This window comes from Anastrepha obliqua, chromosome 5 (genome assembly GCF_027943255.1).
Source record: "Anastrepha obliqua isolate idAnaObli1 chromosome 5, idAnaObli1_1.0, whole genome shotgun sequence".
NCBI classification, from domain to species: Eukaryota; Metazoa; Arthropoda; class Insecta; order Diptera; family Tephritidae; genus Anastrepha; species Anastrepha obliqua.
The window spans coordinates 84,453,889-84,480,900 of record NC_072896.1 but is presented as its reverse complement, the minus strand read 5'-3'; the positions used below and the strand labels follow the sequence as shown (position 1 = coordinate 84,480,900).

The following is a 27,012-nucleotide window of genomic DNA, read 5'->3' as shown; positions in this document are numbered from 1 at the left end:
CCGTTTATGGTTTGTTCTAAAATTATCTGCTTCAAAAACAAAGGATAGATAATTTGATAAACGAACAAGAACCAATGACTGAAGAAGTCAATGAAATGATGAAAAAACTTGGAGAAAATTTACCCATAAATGGTCTCTACTGCTTGCTTGGAATTCAGTACTAAACAATTTTAAATCATTTTAAAAAAGCTATGTGGAAAAAAAAATTGTTATGAAATTATTAGAAAATAGAAAACGTTAGAATTAACAGTGAGAATTTTAATATACCGAGTTTACTTCAGCTAAACTCTGGTGAAGCGAAATAAGATAGGGAAATTGTATAGAAAATAATTATAGTTGCTAAAAATTGTATGAAATGAAGCAGCACTGTGTGAAATAGAAAGTGAACGAAGCCAGCTGAAGCTTCTCAAGTATGATAGTACGTTAAGGAAGGCGACGCTGTGCACTCACATAGTTTTGAATATTTAACTTTTTTATTTGTGTTTTTTTTTCCTTTCATGAAAATATAGGCTATTCCAGGAAAAATTCAAGTGAACTTTTATAATTTTTTTTTCGAATTTTTTTGTATGTTATTTTTTCACTTTTTTATACAGCAAAAAACACAACTTTTATAATTTTTTTATCAAATTTTTTTCCGTTTTATTTTCATAAAGTTAAAAAAACATGACTTCAGTTTACGAACATTTATAATTTTTTTTTCTAACTTTTTTGAAGAATTTTTTCACAAAGTTAACAAAAAAACATGATTTCATTTTACCAACTTTTATAATTTTATTTATTAATTTTTCATATATTTTGTTCTTCACTTTTTCATAAAGAAAAGACATGATTTCATTTTATGAGGTTTTGCAATTTTTTTCTATTATATTTTTTTTTTTTGTAATTTTTCATAATGTTAAAAAACATGATTTCATTATACCTAATTTTATAATTCTATTCATTCATTTTTTTATATATTTTTTCTTCACTGATTTCATTTTATGAACTTTTATAATTTTTTTAAAAAACTCTTTTTCTGTTTTATTTTTTCAAAAAGATAAAAAAACACGATTTTATTTTATGAATTTTTACAAATTTTTTCCTTTTTTTTTGTTGTAATTTTTCATATAGTTAAAAACATAATTTCATTTTACGAACTTTAATCATTTTTTTTCTAACTTTTTCACAAAGTTATTTAAAAGAAAACATGATTTCATTTTACCAACTTTTATTATTTTATTTATTCATTTTTATATTTTTTTTTCTTCACTTTTTCATAAAGAAAAAACATGATTTCATTTTATGGACTTCGACAATTTTTTATTGAATTTTTTTGTATATTATCTTTTCATAAAGATAAAAAAACATACTTTCGTTTTATGAATTTTTACAACTTTTCTTCTATTTTTTTTGTTGTAATTATTCATATAGTTAAAAACATAATTTGATTTTAAGAACTTTAATAATTTTTTTTCTAACTTTTTCACAAAGTTAAAAAAAAAACATGATTTCATTTTACCAACTTTTATAATTTTATTTATTCATTTTTATATATTTTTTTCTTCCCTTTTTCATACAGAAAGAAACATGATTTCATTTTATGGACTTTGACAATTTTTTTTGAATTTTTTTGTATATTATTTTTTCACTTTTTCATAAAGATAAAAAAACATCCTTTCGTTTTATGAATTTTTACAACTTTTCTTCTATTTTTTTTTTGTTGTAATTTTTCATAAAGTTAAAAAAAAATGATTTCCTTCTACGAACTTTTATAATTTTCTTTTCCAACTTTTTTGTTGTATTTTTTCATAAAAAAAGGTGATTCATTTTACCAACTTTTATAACTTGATTAATTTTATGACTTTGATAATTTTTTATTGAATTTTTTTGTATATTATTTTTCACTTTTTCATAAAGTTAAAAAAACATGATTTCGTTTTATGAGCTTTTACAATTTTTTTCTATTTTTTTTTTTTGTTGCAATTTTTCATACAGTTAAAAAAACATCATTTGATTTTACGAACTTTTATAATTTTTTTTTTGTTGTAATATAATTTTTCATCAAGTTAAAAAAAACATGATTTCATTTTACTAAATTTTATAATTTTATTTATTCATTTTTTTATTTTTTTTTCTTCACTTTTTCATAAAGAAAAAAATCATAATTTCATTTTATAATTTTTTACAGCTTCTTTTGTATTTTTTTTTTTGTTGTAATTTTTTATCAAGTTAAAGAAACATGATTTCATTTTACGAGCTTTTATAATTTTTTAATTTTATCAACATTTACAATTTTTTTTCTATTTTTCTATTTTTATTTGTTGTAATTTTACATAAAGTTAAAAAAACATGATTTCGTCTTACGAACTTTTATAATTTTATTTGTTAATTTTTTTTATATTTTTTTCCTTCACTTTTCCATACAGAAAAAAAATATGATTTCAGTTTATGAACTTTTATAATTCTTTGTTATTAAATTTTTTTTATATAGGTTTACTTCCTTTTTTATAAAGAAAAGAAAAACTCTATTTCTTTTTTTACTATTATAATTTTTTTATTGAATTTTTTTCACTTTTATTTATATTTTTTATTAATAATTTTTTTTTTCTTTATAAAAAAAATATAAGTCACTGTGTACACAATTTAAGAAAAATCAAAAATTACTTTCCAAATTTTTTTTTTTTAATTTTTTTTACATAATTTTCTTACCCTTTTTTACTTTTCCTAGAGAAAAAACATGACTTTATAAACTTTATATTTTTTTTACTTAATTTTTTATAATTAAAAAAAAATATTTATAAAAAATTTAAAATTTTCATGAAAATTTCAAAATTTTTAGAAAGAACATTTTAAAAAATTCAGTTCGGTATAATATCTTGCACATTTAAAATGAAGTGAAATTCGCATTGCTTTTTGATTTATTTTTGTTTCTCCGCATTCTCTTCCACATAACGAATGCCCAAAATTTGTTTAAAACTGCATTCTGTTACATTCAAATCTAATGGACTATAAAACTGTGTATACAGAATTTTTTAAAATTTCTGACTAATAACTTTAAAATTATATTTTGATAAAAAAATTAAACAAAACATAATAAACTACAATTCATAAAATATTGTAATATTTTTTTTTTTATTTTCATATATATTTTCATAAAAAAATTAAATTTATTATAAAATTTTTTTGATTTTTTATATTTTATGGAACAGAAAACAAAAAATTTTAAATAATTTAATATAATAAATTTTTAATTGTTTTAATTGTGTGCACAGTGACTTATGTGTTTTTGTTTTTTTTTTTTGTATATAATAAATATTTTAATAAAAAGAGTAGTATGTGGTGAACACTACTTTATATTGGGGGAAGAAATGTGCTATGAGCTGCTACCGCCTTACCAAGCAATCTACTTATATACTGATCATTTTCCGCCCACAGATTAAATAGCATTGAAGAATACTCTTTAAACGACTAAAATTGATTAGGAAAAAGGGATACAACGCTAAGGCCAGACTTATTCTCAATGGCAAGGCTAATACCTAAACAGCATAGAGTGCTAATTTTGTATCATAAAATTGCGATCTATTTCGAACACCACAAAACATCAATTAATTCGGTAAAAGCACTTGAATCTGTTTTTCATTTAAAAAACTTAAAAGTTCAAAACTAAAAGAATAATGGTTCTACTCAAGAAGTTGCATGATTGTGACGATCAAAATGACATTGGGGGTTAAAAAAGCTCTTAAAAGAACATACTTCTTTCCAAACTTGTTACCGAACTTTCAAACAACCCAATATTAAAGTTCTGCGTTTTTAGCTGTCATAAATAATTTTACTATTTTTCCGCTTATATTTATATACAATACTTTACGACATAGTGCGACAAAATCCAATTTTTCCAAGTTTCCAGCAGAATTCGATGTATCTCTGAGAGCAAAACTGAAAATTGTCCTAGAAATTCTAGTAAATCTAAATTTAATATATAAATTTGAAACCAGATATTTATACTAATAATTTTATTCTCATAATAGCCATATTCTTTTGCACACCAGCTAAAAAGAACACTCGTTTAAATATCGATTTACTTGCAAAGTAATAACTCGTCGATAATAACCCAGTGTAATGAATCTCGCATAAAGCTGTAAGACTTGGTGCGAGTTCAATAAGGGCACTATTGGATTCAATTAGGGATACGATTAACATGAAAAAGCTTGGAAAATTTCGAAATTTTTTTTTTTGTTGTTTTTTTTGTTATTTTTCTTTTGTGATTCAATGCCAGTACTGCCATAGCTGCATTAACCGAGTAGAAATTTTCTTTCGCAACTCGTTTACAAAAGAATACGGCTAATATTATATATGCGAATCTATACACTTCAAAGCCGATAGCCTTGGCAGCTCGTGCTTATTTAGCTATAATTTTCATACGATTCGTAGAGAAGTAGCTTCATTAGAGTAAATTAATACAATAAATTTCGATTGAAAGAAAAGAATAGAATGATTGGCATAAAATTGGCCCCTCTTATAATTGTAGTTCTGAAAGAAAGTCATGCGCAAACCTTTTTAGAGCAAAAATTTATGGTCCAGCTCATGAATTTTTTTTTTTTGTTTTTCTTATTTTTCCAATGAAGCGAAATTCCCGCTTCTAGTCAAGAAATCTTTATATAATGTGTAAGAAGAGTTGTAAATCGATTTCGTATAGAAAAGCTATTGTGAATTTTCTTAAGCAAAATTTTACGCAGATGAGTTCTGTATAACATTTTAACTTTGAACCTTCTTTTTTCTGAGTGCATTTGATCTCTCTTCTAAAGAAAATGCAAAAAGTCCTTTTAAAGAAGACTTGAGCATTCGAGTCCACTCCATTCGATTCCATTTCCTCTTTCTGAGTCCATTTGAATTCTTTTCTAAGGAAAATGCAAAAAGTCTTTTTAAATTAGACTTTTGAGGACTAAAACTCCCCACACAATAAATTTGTCGAAAAATAAAAATAAATAATTTTTGATATTTTTGATAAAAATATTTTTGTAGTTAGCAGCAGGTAAGAACGATTGCGTATTAATTTCAGAATTAATAAATAAATTTTTGACTGCGCAATTTTCTGCATATAGTCCTAGAGTAGCCTCACTAAACTCTACTTAAATCGATATATTGGCATTTTCTTGTGGAGAAATTTTGTCGCATTCAATGTCGCTTTTAAATGTTTGAAGTTTGCACGTTTTCTTAAATTATTTTTACTTATTTTCTTATTTCTAATCTAACTGTTATTACTCATAGTTCCGAATGCAAATACTATTGAAAAATTATTTTAAAAGTTTTTTCTTATGTATAAGTGCATAGAACGATGTTTTGAATTAGAAGATGGTATGAAGAGCTATATCCTACAAGATTTGATAAGTATAAAGGGGGCAAAATTAATCACCCTATCCAAAGATTTTTAATTGTTGCAAACAGTGTCGTACCTCAATCATATTTGACACTTGTGAACTAGACAGCTGGAATATATAAAAAAAAACAAACAACTACAATAACAACGTACAGGCAAGCAATGGAGCGCGCAAACGTCAAGATAAAGATTTCCATCACACAAGATTCATTTTTTTTAAATTAGTAAAAAAATATTCAAAAACAAAATGTATGATTAATTTTGCGCCACCTTTTTAAACGATACTGATTTTAGTACCAAATACGAATAGGTTTGGCATTGCTATAAAAAAAGAAGAAAAGTCTTGTAAGATTTTGTTTAAATAAAAATCATTCCATGTTTGTGGAGACTGACTAAATTTATATACCTCTCGCAGTGGAGCACGTCTGCGGATTTATTGGAGTAGCTTGAATAAAGATGATGGTATATATTTCATTCTACAAAGGTGTACATGGAGTTTGAATTTGTGGCAAGCCGAATATTAATCAGTCACAAACCCACTCACCAGTAGTGGCCGATTTTGCTGGCACTGAATTATTGGTCGATTTGTTGTACTGGCAGGCGAAAGGCAGTACAATGAAATATTAAAATTTTTTTTTTTTATATTGGGTAGTCGAAAAAGTCTTTTCGTATTTCTAAACAAACTTCAACTCTTTTTTTTTATATTTATAAAGAACTTTATTAAACCAAATATGTACCATTTTGGTCGACCACCTTTTGCCATTTTTCTTCTAGAGACATTATTCCATCAATATTTTATATGAATACGGAAAGGCTCGCAGGCACCAATCTCGTTTTACGCGCATCTGTTGCCAAAAAAATATCGGCCGGGCTAGCTGATGTCCTAGCACGGTCCTCGCACTTTTCCACACATGCCTACTTTCCTGGTTTCTAAAAAAAATAAAATTCATTCCTCAACCCCAAACACTTATCATTTCAATCCTTACTCCCGCACAATAGTCAGCGCATTATTTGCATTGTGGCTGCTAAAACAAACAAATTGTTACATATTGCAAACAGTTACATATTGCATCAGTGGCGCCAGCAAGAGGAAGCGCGCAATCGCGGAAATAGCGCAGACACACCAAAATTTAGCAAAGTCCTCAACCATCTGTGTGAACCTTCTGCTACAAAAGTCTGTCGTTTGATGTAGGCAGGGGTATTCTCTAGTATTCTAGCGTGACCACTTCTGTTAATGGCTAAGTTAGAAGATTCTCTTAACCTAAGTGCCTGCCAGCTGTTTGCTGTACGCCCCAATCGGTAATAAGCACAGCATGACATTCATCGCTGCCGTGAGCGTAGTCTTTAGTGCCCCGCTTATGCAGAGACTAACGCCCCTTTGAATACTTTCTAGGCGTTTTACTGTTGTTCTTTTCTCGAGTGTTGACCACCAGACTAAGACACCGTATGTCATGATAGGCCGTACCACCGCTATATATAGCCAGTGTACTATTTTTGGGGTTAGGCCCCATTTTGCCCCCAACATTCTTTTGCATGTATAGAGTGCTGTGGCTGCTTTTTTTCTCTATCATTAAACGTTTGTTTCCACGAGAGCTTCCTATCTAATACTAGTCCTAGGTAGCTGGCCTCTTCCCCAATTGACAGAGAGATTCCCTCAAGGGTAGCGGGGTTTAGAAAACGCATCCTGTATTTCCTGGTGAACATGATTAGTTCTGTTTTATTGGAACTTACCCCAAGGCCACTCGATACAGCCCACCGGCTTACATCGTTCAAAGCATTTTGCATAATGTCGCAGAGGGTATCTGGGAATTTGCTTCTAATTAATATTGCAACATCGTCTGCATAGACCACTACGTGTATCCTCCTTTCCTCCAGACTCTTCAACAATAGATTCATTGCCAGAATCCACAGCAAAGGAAAAAGTACACCGCCCTGTCAGATCTGCGTATCGTCAAGGGCCCAACGTCGAAATTACGAACCTGCCTAGTAGCAATAGTTCTGTGAATTTCACAAGGCCCTCGGCGACACCCAAACCAGTCAGCGCGCTTGTTATGACCTCCGGTAGGATGTTGTTGAAAGCACCTTCTATGTCCAGGAAGGCTACCAGAGAATATTCTTTATTCTCTATCGATTTCTCTATCTCAGAAACTAGTGAGTTTAATGCTGTCTCTGTGGATCTACCTTTAGAGTATGCATGTTGTGATCTCGCGAGTAGCGACGGTGTCAGGTTTTCCCTTATAAAAGCGTCTATTAATCGCTCTAACGTCTTTAATAGAAATGAGGGAAGGCTAATAGGTCTGAAATCTTTAGGTTTCGTATGCGAGCTCCTACCAGCCTTTGGTATGAAAACCACCCTGACTTCCCTCCACCTTAGGGGGGCGTAGTTTATTCGTAATGTTGCTCTGAATATGATTATCAGCCATTTCATAATGTTGCCCAATGTCTTTTGTAGTTGTGCAAGGATTATTCCATCTGGTCCCAGTGTTTTATAAGGTTGAAAGTTTTCTACAGCCCAAGTTATTTTGGCTTCTGTGACAATGTTGAGGACGTCGGAACCTAGTACCGCATCCGAAGTTGGAATATTGGCAGTTATCGCTTCCACTGAATTACCGGGGAAGTGAGTATTTAGTAGTAAGTCTAATGATTCTTCGCTGGATTCTGTCCAGCTGGAGTCTGGCTTCTGACCCTATGGGTTGAGCAGACTTGGTTAGGATTTTCCTCAGTCGAGATGCCTCTACCGTAGTCTCGATCTCCCCACAAAAGGTTCTCCATGAAGACCTTTTTGCTTTTCTCATTTCTTTCTTATATATTTTTAATTTGTCAGAATACAGGTCCCACTCGTTTTCGCTTTGGGAGAGTTTGGCGCTGCTGAATTGTTTCCTGCAATTCTTTTGTAGCTTTTTCAGTTCGGGTGGCCACCAGGGTGGCTTTTTCTTTCCTCAATGCCTAGTTGCTGGACAAGCCTTGTGCAGGGCTTGGTTGCAGCACTTAGTCAGTCTATTGACCATGTTATCTAATATCTCTATGCTAGAAGGGCTGAGAGGGGGATCCATGGGCAAACGTTTTGCTAGTTCTTGAGAGTATCTTAGCCAGTCTGTTTTCCTATGGTTCCTGAATTTTAGTACTTAAGGGTGAATGACCTCTTCCTGGAGCCTGCATTCTATATATCTGTGGTCAGAGAATGGATGTGCATTGAGTACCCTCCAATTCACTATTCTATCTATAATAGAGTCTGTAACTAACGTAATATCAAGAACTTCCTGAGGATGACGTATAATAAAAGTAGGCTCATTACCGCGATTGCTGATCAATAATTTAGTTCTCAAAATAAAATTAAAGAGTGACTCACCTCGCTCGTTAATATCTGAACTACCCCAGGTAGTGTGATGGGCGTTTGCGTCGCCTCCCATTAGTAGTTTGCGGCCGTGAACTTCGCTGTCCAGTATCAGCTCTTTTAGCAGGTTCGTCGATACTGGATCTCTGTGTGCTTCCATAGATTTTTATAAAAATTTCAAGCAAATCAATCGAAAATTGAGGGAGTTGTACAACTTCGACTGAGAGGATTCAGACAGGGCAACTAGGTGCTATGGAGGCTTTAGGCAAATTTGACCGATTTCTGTTTTCTACCCTATTGACTATAACTGACCTAAGTGAACACATTTTTCAATGTATACTGGTTTATAACTGACTTCGATAAAAACGCAAATTGGGCTTCATACCTCCCAATACTCTAACGGCGCATGCTGCATATGCCATTCCTCACTCTGCTATTACTCTAAAGTGTGGAAAACAAATAAAAATAAAAAAAATAAATAAAATTAATTATTGCCGCTGGTAAACTTACCAGTTTTGTCTCAAATTACAGGCTATGCCAAACAGTAATTACAACATATTCCCGCGGCGCTCTTAAATATTGTGAAGTCATTAGTTTCGAATGGTCCAAAACTGTAAATAAATTGATCGCATGTGTGCATAGGCACGTGGCTGTGCATATATAGCACACACACAAATATCTCTAATAACCACTTTGAATAAACTCAATTAGGCCATGTGAGCAGGCATCTATAGGAATTCGCTCAATTACGCCTAATCACACGCTGGACTAACAAAGCAATTTTTCGATTTTTACGCTTGAAGATAGCTAATAAATTGGCTAACGATGTGCATACGGTGAGCTGTTTTTATTGTTTAGCAAATTGAAGAGGTGGCTCACAGTTATTAAAATACGAAAACAAGTCTATGCCCGTTGTAATAATTAATTCGTTAAACTTTTTAAATCATTGGAATTTCGACTAGTGTCGAATGCACTACGTGGCGAAAGTACAGGTTGAACAAACTGGCTCAAAAAAATAACGAAAAGATTGTGGAAACAAAATTCGAAAAAAAATAATAGTATCAATTATGATTCGAGAGTCCATAATTGAACTCATCGTTTGAAGAAAGTAAAAATTTAGAAATTTGTCGCAGACCACTTAAACCTCAGGCAATAAAAATAATTTGTTTCTACATTTTAAATAAAAAAATAAATAATTGGCGCATATACTTCTGTTAGGTGTTTGGACGAGCCCCTCCGCTTATTTTCAGTGTGTGACTCGATGCTGTTCGATGAATGGAGGAACTTACAGAACTGTATAAAACTGTAAGTTCCGCCATTCATGGAACAACATCAATTGATCCAATACTTTTTGATCTGTTCTATCAGACGTACCACCGACGTATTTACCACTTCACGTAGACACTATTCTAATGAGTTGAAAGATCTCAGTACTGTTACCCACTGGTCTTTGGGTAGATAAGCAGAAATTTCCCATGTGGAATCACAATAGGCTATGAGCTTGAGTATGTCTCGTAGCGGGCAATCACTTCAGCCTGACTTCACCTAACCAGACTTAACCTAACCCCATACACTGCGGGTGCCATGAGTACAACCTAAATGCTAGGCTTGATTTGCTTCCCTTGTATCTTACAAAACAACAGGAAGCAATAAAAGCAATATGTAGACTCCATAAATATGGTTTCCGGCGCGAAGACGGAACTTCGGGACACAGAGAAATCTTTAAGTTGCTATCTGAGCAGTATCCACTGTTTTGGCACCTAAATACGATCCCACAGCTTCATTTGGAAGGAAATTTGTTGTCAGATTTCCATTGTGTGAGCAATGGAGCAATCCAGAATGCATTCAGGGAGGTTTGACGGATATTTTCTTTACCGATGGGCCAAAAAATGAAATAAGGTCTGGAGTGGGATGATGCTTAAACGATAGTAATAAATATCACTATGTTATGGGGAAAATGGCAACTGTTTTCCAAAGGGAAATTTTTGCTATCCTGCAAGTAGCCGAATGGATAATCGAGAAAAGATGGAGCGGGAAACAGATTGGAGTTTTCAGTGACAGTCAGGCTACACTGAAGACCCTGGAGAACGCGAAGCAAACTTCAAAGATTGTTCAAGAATGTAAAAAGAAACTTAATTCTGTCGCAAGACAAAGCAGGCTTGTATTTATATGGACTCCTGGACACTCTGGTTTTCAAGGAAAAGAAATTTCCGATGAATTGGCCAACCGTGAATCAGGGAGCTCCCCCACAAGGGCCAGAGCCAAGAATCGGAACTAGTTCCGCAGGAATCATGAATTGGATCAGCGATTATGTATGCAATTTACATAAAGAGCTAGGGACCGGTCTAGAACGCAGCAGAACTGCAAAGTGTTTTGTGATAAGTCCGAACAGAAAACTGTCAAACTTTGGACTAAAACTTGGAAGGAAAGACGTTCTGTTGATGGTCGATATAATTTCAGGACACATCCCATGGGATCAGCATATAACCACCATTGGAATCATTGAGGACCCAATGTGCCTGTCATGCTCGGAGGAGGCGGATAGCTCTGAGCACTTTCTCTCTGAGTGTCCTGCCTTTGCTGGAGCACGGCTACGATTTTTGGGTTCCGATGTCGTGAGAATGAGTCATATTCGTACTCTAAAACTGGTGGATATTTACAGATTTTCTAAAGAATCTGGAAAATTCTCACAGGACTAATCTCTTAGAATTATCTCTATTTCTATTCCTTCCTATCTCTTTTCTCCTTCCCTCCTTAACAATGGGCTTTTTTGGCCTTAGTATTTTAGGAGTATTTTAGACGGCTGCCGTAGCCGAGTGGGTTGGTGCGAGACTACCATTCGGAATTCAAAGAGAGAACGTAGGTTTGAATGTCGGTGAAACACAAAAATAAGGAAAAACATTTTTCTAATAGCGGTCGCCCCTCGGCAGGCAATGGCAAATCTCCGAGTGTATTTCTGCCATGAAAAAGCTCCTCATAAAAATATCTGCCGTTTGGATTCGGCTTGAAACTGTTGGTCTCTCCATTTGTGGAACAACAGAACAACATCAAGACGCACAACACAAATAGGAGGAGGAGCTCGGCCAAACACCCAGAAAGCATTGCGCGCTAATTATATATATATATATATTTTAGAAGCCACCAAATCTCTTGGCAAATATTTTTGCAAACACTCCTTCATATAAATTTCTTGGCTTATAAGTGTAATGTCCGTCTCAATGAATGTTTTGGTTTTCATGCCACACTGACAGATGAATACCAAATACTTTTTTGGGAAACTTGTCCAACATTTTTAGTTTAGAGGCACTTGGAACTCTTCCTCTCTTCGTTGCAGTACAAAATTCAGGGCCCTGAATCTACCTAAAATCTGTTTTGACATATGATTCAGCGTCCATAATCATGCAGCCATCTTTATGGATGTCTTGGCTGTAAATTTTCGCGCAGTTTTTTTTAGCACTTTTTTTTATAATTTCGATTGGGTGCTACAACATTTTTATATGACCGTAAGCCTTAACATTTGTGTACTTTTCGGGCATAACCTTTCGAACTATAGACCTGTTTTGCAGCGTCTGGAAGTAAAGGCAAGGTTTTTTTTTTGAAATAATTACACCTCTTCTTTGGCTTGTGACTGCCACACAAATCCTTTTTTCTTTCACTTTCAGGCCTTCGTTCAACCGACACGGTTACATAAAATTTTTTTTCACGCAAAAGTTACCGTACTTTTCAGACTCATTAAAATGTTTGCTTGTCATTGTCGCAGAACCAATTTCTTGAATTTCGCGCACAATTTTTTCCGCGAGCTCACACTTAAACGCATAAGTTTTGAAAAATAAGTAGAAGTTACCAGAAGTGAGTTTAAGTTAATAACAACAACAAACACTCTGGTGTTTACTAATTTTTTATTTACAGCTAGTTTTACGCGAGTGATGAGGAAACACAATTGGTAGTTCTTTTCGTGTCCATTCTTTAAAAACCAAACTGCTCTTCCAAAAGTGCAGAGTAATATTTTCAAGGTCTTAGTCCACTTAAGCAGCGCAACTTAGGATAGGATTTCAAGACAAAATCTTCTCTCAAGGAAGAACAGCCAATGTCGAGATAGGATTTAGAAAGCACAAAAAAAGGAGAAAAAGCTCATTGTTTGCATTGCTCAATTCTCCTAAGTTAATTGTTTATTTTCTTTCATTATGGCAATTCAGGCAAATTAAAATTTTATAAAATTCCCTACACCGAGCATACAAATATTTGCTTAATCAGAATTCCTTGAATGTAGGCCATGACTCAAAATTTAAAATTGCTCTGTTGTGCACTTGCCGAAATAGAGTTGAGTTGTTATTCCTTGTGGGCACAGATTTTATGATTTCTAAATGTGAGCAGCGGTCAGTCGATAAAAGTCTACTCAAAAACCCAAACTCTTGCATGCAAATTGTACACCTATGCAATTTTGATGCGTTGAGTGACGCCTTGCATACGTCGCCACTAGCAAGTGCGGTTTTTCAATGTAAAACTAGACCAACAACACATGCACGTCAACGCATTAGAATAAAAACGCACTACTAATTTCACTAGAGACCACAGAGAGCTGCCTTGGGCACTACCAAAAATCACTAACGAACAGTGAATTTCGCTAATGAACTCTCACCTACATACAGCTGCACATGCATATGCATATATGATCTGTAGTGGTAATTATATTTAGCAACAACATGCAGTATGGTATGTATGTATGCATGTAATGCAAGGAGAGCTAGTGTGGGCTGGAATAAATACTGATTATTGCTGAGAGCGAGCAATGCACCATCACTATGAGGTTTAAGCTCTCATATTGGTTATATTTATGTTCTAACATATGAGTAGGTGTTTATCTGTGTATGGATGCATGCGACATAGTGGAGTGCCCAGGGGTTTTGACCTCGGATCTCGTAGGGACTGAATGAATTGCCATGTAACCAACAGGATTTTCTTTTGTATGCTCTAAATTGTAACTTCTACCAATATTATATTGTGCAATTAATTTTTTCATTGTTTAAACAAAAAAATATGAAAAATTAATATATTGGAGCATAATATTGAGTTGGAAAAATTTTTTTTTTTAGTTCTACGTTAAATTTTACTTAAATAGATAAAGACAAACATCTTCCCAACGTTCCATTTTATTTGACGGGTCGAAGAGACCTTGAGCAGGTAGTCAAACTTGAAGAGGGGAACGGCAGCTGCGACGTACTATGAATTTGTTCTGGCTAAATCAGTTATAAGTGACACGTGTTGAGCGGATGTTGTGAATACGTAATAGTGAAAATTTTGGGATTTTATTTAAAACTTCCAAAATTTTGCAAAAGTGTTTAGTTATCGGAGCAACTTGAAAACCTCGCATATTTCTGACGCCAGTTTCACGAACAATTGTTTTTTTACCGAGTGGAAGAGGGGAACGGCAGCTTCTGCTGTGTTTTTATCAGATGAAATATTAGTTGTAGTCAGATTAGGCTCGTTTCATACTCTAATGTTTTACATGGGATCTATTGGCTATATTATGGCTGGAAGTGGGATAAAAGAAGTTCTTTCTACCATTTATGCAGAAAATACGATTGATCACATAACGTCAGGACGTGCCTATGCTAGAGCAGTACGTGCTCATACCTTATTGCAGCAAGCTTTAGCACAATTAATTTTTGAAGATCTTAAGGAGAATAATGCGGATTTTTTAAATGTATTGAATGACGAACAAATATCGATGTTTTTTGAAATGTTCAATTACAATGAAATTACAGAAAACCAAGGATTTCAAATGCTAAGTAGAATTTTTGAAGATAAGTTAGTTGAGCTTGAAAATAAAAATAAAACATCAAAACTATGGATTACGTATTTTCGAATGGTAACAATATTGAAAGACTTCATTGCTGCCGACCGTATGGGGGATTGGAATTTACATCTACATAGTATTGAGCTGATGATTCCACTATTCCACGCATCAGGACATTTTCCCTATGCGAAGGCTGCACAAATTTATCTGCAAGATATGAAGGAATTACAGTATATAATGGATCCAGCAGAGTTCGAAAAATATACAACAGTATATATCACATCTAGGCGATCAGATATTTTTTTTTTCTGGTATTGCAAGTGATCAGACTATTGAGCAGACTTTAATGAAAGGAATGAGCGTCGAAGGGGGTCCTTTTAAACGAGGTGCCACTGAAAGTGTAGTTTATAAATGGATCAGAGGAGTTATTTATAGTAAAGGTATTATTCAAAGCATAGAAAATTTTTGTGACATATCTTTCAATAAAAGTCATCAACACAGTGACTCTACAGATGCTAGAATAGAAAGGGATGGTATCGATGTAAAAAGATTGGTAGACTTTTTCAAAGAACACAGTCCTTTTCCTGATACAGATGCAATTATGTCAATTGCCACTGGAATTACCGGTGATAAAAGTATAAATTGTTACAATGCTTTTGAAGACGGTTTAAAAGTTATGAAGAAAATCGAAGGGAAAAATGTACGCGAATTGAATTTTTTAAGGAAAGATAAAATAAATTCTCTATTGGCTAAAAATAATAAAATAAAATTTCATAACAATGTTATTCCTGTTGATCCATTGTTGCTGTTTCAACGTATTTGTGTGTTGAAAAAAACAGATGATGAACTAAAAACTTATATGAATTATGAACTGGCACCATATCCACTTGCTCTGTTTGAAGATGGCCAAATGCGAAAGACAAAAAAATCAACTTTCTACGAATTATTCCCAGAAATTCAGATTAATTTGAAAAGCTTAGAAAATGTTCATTATGTTATTGATGGAGGCATGTATCGTTGCAAATGGCAATTAAATGAAACATTCAAAATGATATGCGAACATTACGTAAGATATTTGAGGAATAATTATAATAACGCATACGTGGTATTTGATGGATATAAGAAGGACGGTATTAAATCTGCTGAAAGGAATCGTCGCGCACTAAAAAATATAAGTACATATATTGAATTTGATGAAAATATGCCGTTAAAAATCGCTCAAGATAAAATATTGTTGTAATTTCTGAAGACATTGACGTCTTGGTTGTGTTAACGGCATTGGCGCCTACTGATCGTGAAATATATTTTTTAAAACCATCCCGAGGCAAAGTTAACCAACAAATATTTTCATCGAAAAGTTTAGAAAAATCTCTACCAGCATGTAAAGAACATGTTCTATTTTTACATGCTTTCACGGGCTGTGATACTACTTCGGCGTTTTACAACAAAGGAAAAATTAAGTTTATCAAAAATTTTGAGAAGCGGAATGATCTACATGACTCAGCAGCAGTATTTAAAAATGTACATGAAGATGCAAATAATATATTTCAAGCTGGTATTACATGTATTTTGGGACTGTATGGTGCTTCGGCAAAAATGGCAGATTTGAATACATTCAGGTTCAATTCCTTCATCAAAGCAACTGGCAAAGACACAAGTGTTCTTTTATCTTCGTTACCTCCCACATCTGATGCAGCATTTAAACACTTAAAACGGGTTTACCTACAAATCCAGATGTGGTTAGGGAATGATTTAATCATCGAAAATTGGGGATGGAACTATTCCAATAATACCTATCATCCAATATTTACGAATCAATTACCTGCTCCGGAAAATTTATTAAAAATGTTATTTTGCAATTGCAAAAAAGGATGTGGAGCTGCATGCGGATGCCGAAAAAGTGGATTATACTGCAGTGTAGCATGCCTACAGTGCCACGACGACAGCTGTCTAAATGTAGCGCCTATAATTAACATCAGTGAAATTAAAGATGATATTTGAAAAAATGTAAATGTTTCAATAGACAAATTTTTTTGTTAATTCATTTTTTTCTTTTAAATAGTCATAATTTTTTTGTTTTTAATAATTAATTCGATTTTACTTTTATGCTATAATAACAGAAAACAATTTTTTATTTTTTTTGTATGCTAATTATTTAAATAAACGAATAGTTTACATAATATATTTTTTTTAACATTTAATTATCCATAATCTATTTATTTTTTCATTTGCTTCCACTTCTGTTACAAAAACAATAAATTCTACAACGTTATTTGCATTATAGCACATAAGTTATTGCAATCATAAATTTTTGCTATTTAAAAATCAAATGCACAACTTTTAAATAGGTAGAGATTATTATTTATGTTATTCACAACACATTTTCGCAGAGATAATTTAATTTCATCTAGTCCCTAAGACATCCTAGGTTTTAACGTTTTTAACGCTCCAGACACTCCACTAACAGTGTTTAATGCATTTTCATGCAAAACCGTAACTAATTTAATTATATGCAACGCGTTGGTGATCAGAAAGTGAAGCTAAGTGAAGCGCTCGTTGTGGGTATTTGTGGTTGGAACCTGATTGATTTCATTAGTGGTGATAAATGCAGTGGAAAATATGACATTTTATGAAGTTTTTAACCAAAGCTGTGTAGCGCTTAAAATGTGCCTAAATTCGTAACTAAAAATGTGACAGGTAGTGAAGCACAGCTTTAATATGCATTAGTTGGCAAGAAATATTGAAGGCAGATTATTTTAGTAAAATTTACCATTAAGTTAAGGTGGAATAATTTATTTACTAAAATACATCGCCGTGAACAAAGACATAGGCAGCAAAAACCTGTATTTTGGATTTAATCTTTCGCTCATTCAAACCGTTCTTAGATTAGTTTAGAGGTATATTTGAAAACAATGTTTTTTTCTTGAAAGGAGAGAATAAAGCTCTCAAAGCTGTCCTACGTAAATTCTCAGCTTATACTTCGACTTTTAAACACTGCATTAAATAACTATATTTTCCACGATGACAATTTGCTACATTTTTGTTTTTGTTTGTTTAATAATTTTTCTATTTAAATGTAATCATTTTTTTTTTATCAAAATATAATTCGTTCTCTTACAAAAACTATAAATACTCAAATTTCGAACTATCTTTAAATTACGAAAAAAAATTCCTTCAAACTTTGACAATTTTTAATTAAAAGTTTTAGAAAAGTTTAGAAAAAATAAGGGGAAAAAACCAAAAATTTGGATCAAAATTTCACTAGAAAATTTAACCGGAATTTTTGGAAAATTATCCCCAAATTAGGAAAAAATTCAACAAATTCTCATCAAGATTTCACGATTTTTAACCAGAATTTTAGAAAAATTAACTCCAAATTAGGAAAAAAATTCAAGTACGCCATTGAAATGCAAGTTTCAAGTAGATCTTTGTGAAATTAGGTTTCTAACAATTTTTTTTTTTTTGTGCTGGGGATGCCTTGTGCATTTTTTCCACATAAAGACTACTCGAAATTTTTTTTATCATACATGGAAGAAAACACCGCATTTCAGAGAACTGTCTTGCTGAGAAGTTGTTTCAAACTGTTTTAAGCAACCTACTTCTTCTGTAAATTTTTCCAGTAAAATTACAAGGCACTTTGGCATATTTCATTTATTTCAAGCCTCAAACATAAGAATATTTTTTACAGACCCCAAATAAATAAAATTAAAATAGTTTAGAAATTCATAAAATTCCTTCCTTGGCCCCAAAAAGTGAAGCGGAATAGAACTCGGGATCTCATTGAATTCTCTTAGAGCGCGGACACTGGGAGCATTAGGCATATACTTCGTGTTAAGCACTTAAAGATAAAATGGGTATCAGCGATAGTTGTCTTGCGTTTTATATCCTCATGTAAATAAAAGAGAAAAGGTGGCGTAATCCTCCCATATTGCTTATGTTATACTGTTGAGCGACGAAAGTGTGAGCGAAGAGAGTAAAAGTGTAGTGAATATATCTCTATAGCAAAAACAATGCTGACGATGGCGTTATCGTTGGCAGCGATTGCGGCTGCGTCTGCAGTTGTTCCGCAAAGCTGCGCTCGAGATCATAAATGTGATTGGACAGTGCATGTAAATGCGAATGTACATAACGGAATCCAATATTTTCGTGAGCATGAGCGACAGTAATATTTCGTTTTGTAAGAGAGGGACGTGAACAGTGAGAATGAAATTTTTTAATGGAAATGCGACGCACGAAAAGACTTCATAAATCGAATTCATGCAATTTGTATGGCTTAATATCAGATTAGATTAACTCTAAGGCAGGAAGCACTTAATTACTACGCTAGCGTCTATGCTATTTCGCCATATAACTTAAGCTTGAAATTTTCTGTGTATGAAAGATAACACCCAACGCCGTCAGCAGAAAAAATTATCAGAAATCAACGCGATTATTGAGCCATTTCAAACTTGCAATTTTATTTGCAACAAAAAATTCAATGGGGTATAAAACTGCATATTAAAAACTTTTCGAAATATTTTGATTAAAATGTGTGAAGTTTTGATGAATTTTTTTATATATATTTTTTTTTATAATTTTCACTTGCTCATTGAAATTGAATGAACTATATTTTCATATAAACAAATAAATTATCTAAACTTGGCAATGAGTCTTTGCGTAATAGATTTTTAAACGCCATGTAATAGGTTTTCTTAAAGGAGTTAGAGATGACAGTTCAACGGAGAGTGCTGGGTATGTACTCGCTAGTCCCTGATTGCGCCTTTTACAGATACATTTTTGACATTCCCTTACGAAAGGTTGTATTCAAGAATGTGAAGAGGTGGAAAAAATTAAATCCTTTTTGGTAGAAATGGTAGCAAAAATGTATTCTTTTAAGGAAACAAACTGCAAACAGCTTAAAAATTAATTTAAGTTATTACTTCAATGTAAAATTGAATGTGAAACTGCCAAGACTGATAGTAAAACAAAAAATTCTTTTTCTTACTCCAGAATTATGTTTTGCGAATTAATTTTTAAATTTTAAACCGATCGCGAAATTTGCTTGTTGTCGTCGGCGCTGGCATTTTCGAGCTCCGAACGCGCAAAAGCCTTTTCCCAGTAGCTGCCGCATGCCGAATAGTGTAGCGTTGGAACTTTTGAATATCATCTTCGTGTTTTTAGAAATACTCTGTAAACTGGTACTATGCTTTGCTAAGCCTCTTCTGCTTACTGAGCAAACCTTCTTTTATTGAATTATGGATTTTAGGGGTGCAACTTTTTTGCCCCATCTGCGTTTTCAAATGTCTCGTAATACACAAATAAAATTTTTTGCTTAATACCTGATTTATTTTATTTTTTTTTTGTTTTCGAGATTCGTAAATCTCTTTAAGCGGGCTTTGTAAGCGATCAAGTCACTGCATTTTTTTTTCACAAAATACTTTCACACTGACCAGGTGAAGTTGTGTAAAATCTCTACTAATAGTTGAAGGCGGTATTCCTACCAGTCAGGCGATAACTTCTTGCGCTTTCAGGTTATGAACCGAGAGTTTCTCAACATGACTTCTAAAATACAAAATTGCTTAATTTTTATTTAAAACTGTTAATCATAGCTTTTAAAATAATTGCAAAATACTACGATGCCCATAGGATTATATTGAGCTTTGTATTTTTAAGTATTTGAAAAAATTAACTTAAACTGTTTTAATGGCCTCCAAATATTTAGTTTTCGTATTTTTATTTTGTGAGCTCATGAAAAGAATTTTATAATTAAGTAAGTACCAAAAACAAAAAAAAATTATGAATGCAAATAGCGAAATACTTTACTATGAAAGCGTTATAAGTCAAATTAGTTAAATTTAAATTTTATTACTCCCCTTCGTAGTGCTACATTTGAAAGAGTTCGAAATAATACAATTTAAATGTTTTTACACCTAAACCTCAAACCAAGCATACACATATGCTTTGCAAAAATAATTAAAAGCAAAAACAAATTCTAATCACTTCTTTATTATACATTTTTCTCTCTCTCACTTTCGCTTCTTTCTCTGGACACTGCATACTTCGTTCGTCCTCTGCCATAGGTGCCGCCCACTAATCAAACCAAACTCGAGGGCGAAAAGGTGATATTCTCGTGCGAAGCGAAAGCAATGCCCGGTAATGTCACCGTTAGATGGTTTCGCGAGGGCTCTCCCGTACGGGAGGTGGCCTCATTGGAGACGCGTGTCACAATACGCAAAGATGGTTCGCTAATTATAAATCCCGTTAGCGCAGATGATTCCGGTCAATATTTATGCGAGGTGACGAATGGCATTGGAGATCCACAGAGTGCTTCGGCTTATTTAAATGTTGAATGTAAGTACATATGCGCACATATACACATACAAATATATGCTAATAAAATGAAATGATAATTGAATAAATGCAAACTTTTAGCGCTTCTATTTTGATTTGTATTTACATTTCATTTTATTTTTTATTCTACTGCCAATTTGTGAACAATTTTTTTGTTGTAATGAATTTATAAAACGATTTATTTACGACTTAAAACTCGGCAAATACATCAGGATATTTATTTGTTTTAGATTTAGTCATCTTTTTTTCCTCAGGGAATTTGTCGAAATTCGAAAGATCTTCCATATTTGTGATGAGTGGCACATAAGGTGGTACTATTTGCTGATTCAAAAGGCCATACCAATCGACACCCTTAAACCACTCGTGATTTTTTATATCTTTTTGAGCATTCGACAAGCAGCCGAGTCTGTTGGCAATAACACAAACATGCATACAAACTTTTTATTTATATTTTTGATATATTATAATAAATAAATTAATTAAATTAAATTAATATATTATAATAAATAAATATATTTAAAAATAGCTTAAAAGTCATGAACCGTCATGAAACTCACCTCTTTGAAGCATCAACCACCAATAGTCTTTGTACCAAATCCTTTAGCGCTGGTGGAAATGCGGCGGGTATTTTGTAAGCGGCATCACAAATTTTGCTATACATCATCATAACTTCCCGATTATATATGGCAAATGGTGAATTACCAGCGACAAATTCATAAACCAAAACTCCGAAGGCCCACCAATCGACGCTGGTCGAGTAGGGTTTTGACTTGATCAATTCGGGTGCCAAGTACTCAGGTGTGCCGCACAAAGTCATAGTTCGGGTCTCCACAAGCTTCGCCAAAAAAAAAAAGAATTTCAGGCATTTTGCATTGTTCAGAGCGCATTTCCATATGCTTCGAAGAGCCTAATATATATTTTATCAAACGCGTGCAAGAAAATAATAACGAAGACTCGAATAGTACACAGAACTAATTAAAAAAGTAAAAAAAACACAAAATTGTGTTTCCCATATTTTAAAACCCAAAACAAAAAAGAATGGTTAAGCAAGACCCAGACGCATCTGAGTTTCCCACAGAATTCTCTAGTCGTTCTATTACTCATTTCTCTTAACAGTTCGCACATACTCTAGTTTGGTTCATCTCTCACAGAGAAGGTGCTCAATAGTCTCCTACCCTGAAAGATCCCAGCGTGTGAAATGGGGATTAAATATTAAACCCAGCTTTTCTGCCTGTAGGCCGATTGTCTAACGACCCTCAAACACAGCTTAAAGTTTGGAAATTGAATTTCGTAGAATCTCCAGGACTTTTTGCGTACTGCGCTTATTCTACTGAGGGCAAAGGGTTTCCGAAATAGCACATGAAGAGCTTCAACTCTTCTGCGCCTTCCCGAGAAGTAAGTTATGTTGTTGTAATGTTGTAACAACAATCAAGGAGGATGTCAATGACCGGGTAGGAGACCTCTAAGTCCAATTAAGTCCCCTTCCTGGCAAGCTTATCAGCAATTTCATTTTTCTCTATGTCCCTCTCTTTTCCTATGTCCTGTCTTCCCCTTACAGAAACTATATAGTTTGGTTCTGCCCCATGGCGTCTTCAGAGTCTAAATCGCGGCTTTGACTATCGGAAAAAAATATTAATATCTCTCTCGCTTCCACGTTCCCTGAACATTTTCCATGCCTTCAAGATCGCAAAGACTTCTGCCTGAAAAACATCAGCAGCATTCGGCAATTTTAAGATAATAGATAAATTGGCTGATTTGGGGAAAACCCCTGCTTTGACTACCAATTCCATATTGGAACCGTCAATAAAGGCAGACTACCAACATCGGTACACATTTTCTTCTCGTTCCAATCCTGCCTACCTTGAAAGATTTCCCTCGCACGACCCTTAAACTCCAGTTTGCGGATCCGGGTTTGAAGTCAGGTATCACTCCAGGATACCTAACTTCCGTTGAAAGCGGGTTGTTAAGACTGGGAAGCCTAAAGTATGGAGGTTCACATTCTCTCGGAAAAAGTACCAACACCGTTGACTCCAGAGTAGACTCTGAAACCACAAGTGGCAGTCCGGCGAGTGAGAGAAATAGTCACGATACTATTAGGAACCTGGAGAGTAATATCTACAAGACAGATCCAAGTTGTGCTCATGGCCTTAGACAGCCCCCAACCACTTCAAAGGTAGTTAAGCCCTTTAAACCAGGCTGAACTATGTCGGTAGGCATAATAGCCTGATGCTAACATGGGTCCCGGGACACGTGGGTCGCGCGGGTAGCGACATCTCTGACTCTTTAGCCAGAATACGCTCTGAGCCTAACTTTCTCAGCCCGGATCGCGTTCTGTCACTCCTTTCCGCAGCCATCAAAGTCACGGTTAGCAAACGGGTTACTCAAACCCACAAGCGAGCTTGGCAGGCTGAGTGAGGCTGCAGATGGACAAAACTGAATACCTACGAAAAAAATGTAGCCTATAACTTGCCAAGAAAATCATTTTAACTACACTGAAATTCTCGTCAAATTCGGCTCATCCGTTTCAGAGTTTAAGAGTTACACAAGTAAACAAATCGACTTACTTGTACATACCTTTGTAAATCCAAAATCCGTTATTTTCAGATAACCCTTTTTATCGATTAATATATTCTCTGGCTTCAAATCGCGATACAGCAACTGCAAATTGTGCAGGTATTCCAAAGCGAGCAGCACTTGTGCGGAGTAAAAACGTGCTTGCTTTTCCGAAAATTTGCGCACTCTAGTTGAAGGAAATCAAATATTAAACTGGTGCCAATTCAAACTATTCAAAACGCTCAATCCGTTTCTTTATATACTTGCGATGATAGGTGAAGAGCTCGCCGCCATTTATGAATGGTAAGCCAAAGATTAAACTATCGAAATCCTTTCGCGAGAAATCCATCATAACCACATAGGGAAAATCGATGCTGAGCAGCACCCGTTTCTCATTGAATATGTGCGGCACTTGCTTCGTCTTAACGATCATTTCCTTCAACACGAATTTGGCAGCATAGTAATTGCCCGTCGATTTCTCGCGCACCAATTTCTAAGCAAAATACTCAATTATTAATACACAAATACTTATTTATATATGTGTTTGCACGCACCACTCTGCCAAACGAGCCAGCGCCAATGACGGCCAATTCATCAAAGCCTTGCATGCCTGTGTCTGGCGACGGTTGCATTTTGTCCCACTTTTTGCGGAAGTTCTCCTTAAAGACGACTAGCAACATATCGTAGTCAACTTTTCCACTGAATCTGGTGTTTATGGCTGCAGTCTCGTAAAGATAATTTTTTAATTACGATAAAGTCTTAATTACATGGAAATTCGTACGACATATTTTCATTGACTTTATTTCAAAACGCAATTAAATAAATACATACAGACATAGCTACCTACAACTGTTTAAAACAGTTAGTCACAATTCCTTGGTTGCACCTTCCTACCTCTGTTAGCCTTTTCCACAGCGATTGTTTTCAATTCACCCTCACTGACATCCAAATTGGATCTATCCATGGGCACCAATTCCATTTGATGGGCCATTTTTGATGAGGACTTTTTTAATTACCGCAAACGTGCGTTTTATATTTAAAGGCTTACAACAATCAATAGAGTGCGGCTTCTCAAGCAAATCAATACAATTCAAATTGTCTGGAAAAAAACGAAACGTGAATTGTAACTGAAAGTAAAAATTCAAAAGTTGAATATGAAATGTCTAAATTCCAAAGGGAAAATAAATTCCCATGTAAGTGGAAAAAGTATTGTTAACTGTATTGATTGGCAGTAATTTGAGCAAATAAATACAGGGCATTCGCACTTATAAATAGGCGTCGCCTGTAAAAATACAACACTTTGTTCCTTTTTTGCTTTGGTTAGCATTTCGCTCGCCCAGCACTTATCGGCACCTTTCATATGGAGCCCAGTGGCTGGGCTGCCACTTGCGGCCTTCAAGTAAACTCTGACAAAACGGAGCTGGTGCTATTTACCAGAAAATATCAACCTTCACACTTTAGACTTCCCAAATTAAACAACCACGTTCTCCTACTTTCATGGGAGGTTAGGTATCGTGGAGTGATATTTGACTCCAAACTCCATTGGAAGCTACACATTGAAAATTGGTAAAGAAGGCCAATATAGCCTTCTATTCCTGCAAATCTATAAGACAAAAAATTGGGACCCAAGCAACTCGTTTTTTGGATGTAGAACGTAATGGTTTTGGCATTTTTAAAGTGTGTTATGCCTGTTTTGGTGGCAAGCGCTTCGGAAGCGCTATAATATCATTAAACTGAAGAGCGTGCAAAGGATTGCTTGTACTGGCATCATCGCAGCATTTAAAACTTGCCACAGTGCTGCCCTGAATGTCGTTTTGCACTTACTTCCCATCGACTACTACGTTATTTCCATCGGAGCTCAAAGTGCAATCATGTTAAAGGAGATTGGCCTCTGTAGGCAATCTCGCAAGGGACATGGTAGCATTTTTTGGCAGTTAACACCGTATTTCTCCGAAATTCGGACTTCTTTTCAAATAGACCGGATTGGATCAAGATCAAAAATCGGCACCGCAGCTAGCCCCTCTGTCTTAACTGACGGCTCTGAGACGGTATAGATAGATGGAGTCGGAGCTGGGGTTTTCTCTAAATCAGCCAATTTATCTGCAGGCATGCAAGTGCTATTTCGACAACCCTTAGCCCCAGTACAAAAGAAGGGGAGGTCTCAGAAAGTCCTGGAGACTCCTCGCCATTCAATTTCCAAACTCTTAGCTGTGTTTACCAGTCATTGGACGATAGGCACACACACGCGGAAAAGCTAGGTGTATCATTTAGCCCCCATTGCAGAAGAGGTGGAGATCTTTCAGTTAAGGAGGCTCTTGAGGACTTTCTCTGTAAATCTACGGGTTTTGGCAGCTAGACGATTATGGCCGCTGGATGCTCTTTTGTTTTACAGTCTGGGGCCGTCCGCCAACCTAAGTCCCACCATTACATCAACAGCTCTGGTCGGCTGTAGATATCTTCCTGTTGGAGATCTCATAATGGTATCGAGACGTCGCTACTTTGGGTATCCCAAAAATTATGGCTGTTCTATCAGTTTGCCCATAAAATCAAAATTTGCTTTAGAAATTTAGTGGAAATTTTAATTATTCTCTAATATAATATTAATTTTCTTTTTTCTTAGATCCTGCCAAAGTGACCTTTACACCCACTGTACAGTATCTTCCCTTCCGTTTGGCGGGCGTCGTTCAATGCTACATCAAATCGAATCCCACATTACAATATGTCACATGGACCAAAGACAAACGCCTCCTCGAACCGTATCAGATGAAAGATATCGTCGTCATGGCAAACGGTTCATTGCTCTTCACGCGTGTCAACGAGGATCATCAGGGCCGCTACACTTGCACACCGTACAATGCGCAAGGCACCCAGGGCTCGTCCGGTCCCATGGAGGTGTTGGTACGCAAACCGCCCACTTTCACCGTCGAACCAGAGTCGCTGTATCAGCGCAAGGTAGGCGACAGCGTCGAAATGCATTGCGATGCCATCGAAGCGGAAGGCACACAACGACCGACCATCAAATGGCAACGTCAAGATGGCGGCGACCTAACCGAATCGCAACGTACGCGCGTTAAAGTGTCCGGTGGCAATATTACAATCGAAAATTTACGTGGTGAAGATTTTGGCTACTATCAGTGTGTCGTATCGAATGAGGTGGCCACACTGATGTCGGTGACGCAATTAGTTATCGAGGGTACACAGCCGCATGCGCCATACAACATCACCGGCAAAGCGACTGAGTCTTCGATTACGCTGCAATGGATGCCTGGCTACAGCGGTGGCTCCGAGTATAAACAAGACTATACGATTTGGTATCGCGAGGCGGGCGCCGCTGACTGGCAGACGATTTCGGTGACACCGTCGGGCAGCACACAGGTCACCATCAACGGCCTGGCCTCGGGCACTACATACGAGTTTCAGGTGGTCGGTCGAAATGTGCTTGGCGATGGACTTATGAGCAAGGTGATGACGGTGCGAACATTGGGTGAGTTGAACTTTCAAATGTTTTCTTATTGCGAATTACTTATTGATACCTTAGATGCACCTTGAAAAGTTTGCAAATCATGTGTGGGCAGAGGTATGAGAGTGAAGGTAAAGCGAAAAAGTGAAACGAAATAGTGAGAAATTTGTGTGTGAAAAAAT

The 27,012-nt window shown here is 34.9% G+C and overlaps 2 protein-coding genes across 6 annotated transcripts in view; one reads left to right on the top strand and one right to left on the bottom strand.

Moving 5' to 3' along the window:
• The window catches only part of LOC129247832 (protein turtle), a 217,497-nt gene that overhangs the window by 114,753 nt on the left and 75,732 nt on the right, over positions 1-27,012 (top strand). For all 5 annotated transcript variants that reach the window (XM_054887162.1, XM_054887163.1, XM_054887160.1 and 2 more), the window contains exons 5-6: positions 20,547-20,817; positions 25,991-26,854. In XM_054887162.1, the coding sequence (XP_054743137.1) occupies positions 20,547-20,817; positions 25,991-26,854 (1,135 nt within the window). The remainder of the gene's footprint in view (positions 1-20,546; positions 20,818-25,990; positions 26,855-27,012) is intronic.
• On the bottom strand, positions 20,954-24,475 carry LOC129247833 (cAMP-dependent protein kinase catalytic subunit 2-like). The gene is made up of 6 exons (XM_054887165.1): positions 24,265-24,475; positions 23,925-24,088; positions 23,634-23,863; positions 23,392-23,557; positions 21,375-21,652; positions 20,954-21,223 (listed from the first exon to the last, which is right to left on the bottom strand). Exons 1-6 carry the CDS (start codon positions 24,359-24,361, stop codon positions 21,007-21,009), a joined length of 1,152 nt encoding a protein of 383 aa, XP_054743140.1. The 5' UTR covers positions 24,362-24,475; the 3' UTR covers positions 20,954-21,006.

What these genes read in the sequence shown, in the direction of transcription:
- LOC129247833 (XM_054887165.1), bottom strand. Translation starts at nt 24,361, where the DNA reads ATGGCCCATCAAATGGAATTGGTGCCCATGGATAGATCCAATTTGGAT. An exon ending in CTCTTCACCTATCATCGCAA is followed by an intron (nt 23,558 to 23,633) that starts GTATATAAAGAA and finishes TCCTTCAACTAG; the next exon opens with AGTGCGCAAATTTTCGGAAA. An exon ending in CGGATTTTGGATTTACAAAG is followed by an intron (nt 21,653 to 23,391) that starts GTATGTACAAGT and finishes TTTTTGGCGAAG; the next exon opens with CTTGTGGAGACCCGAACTAT.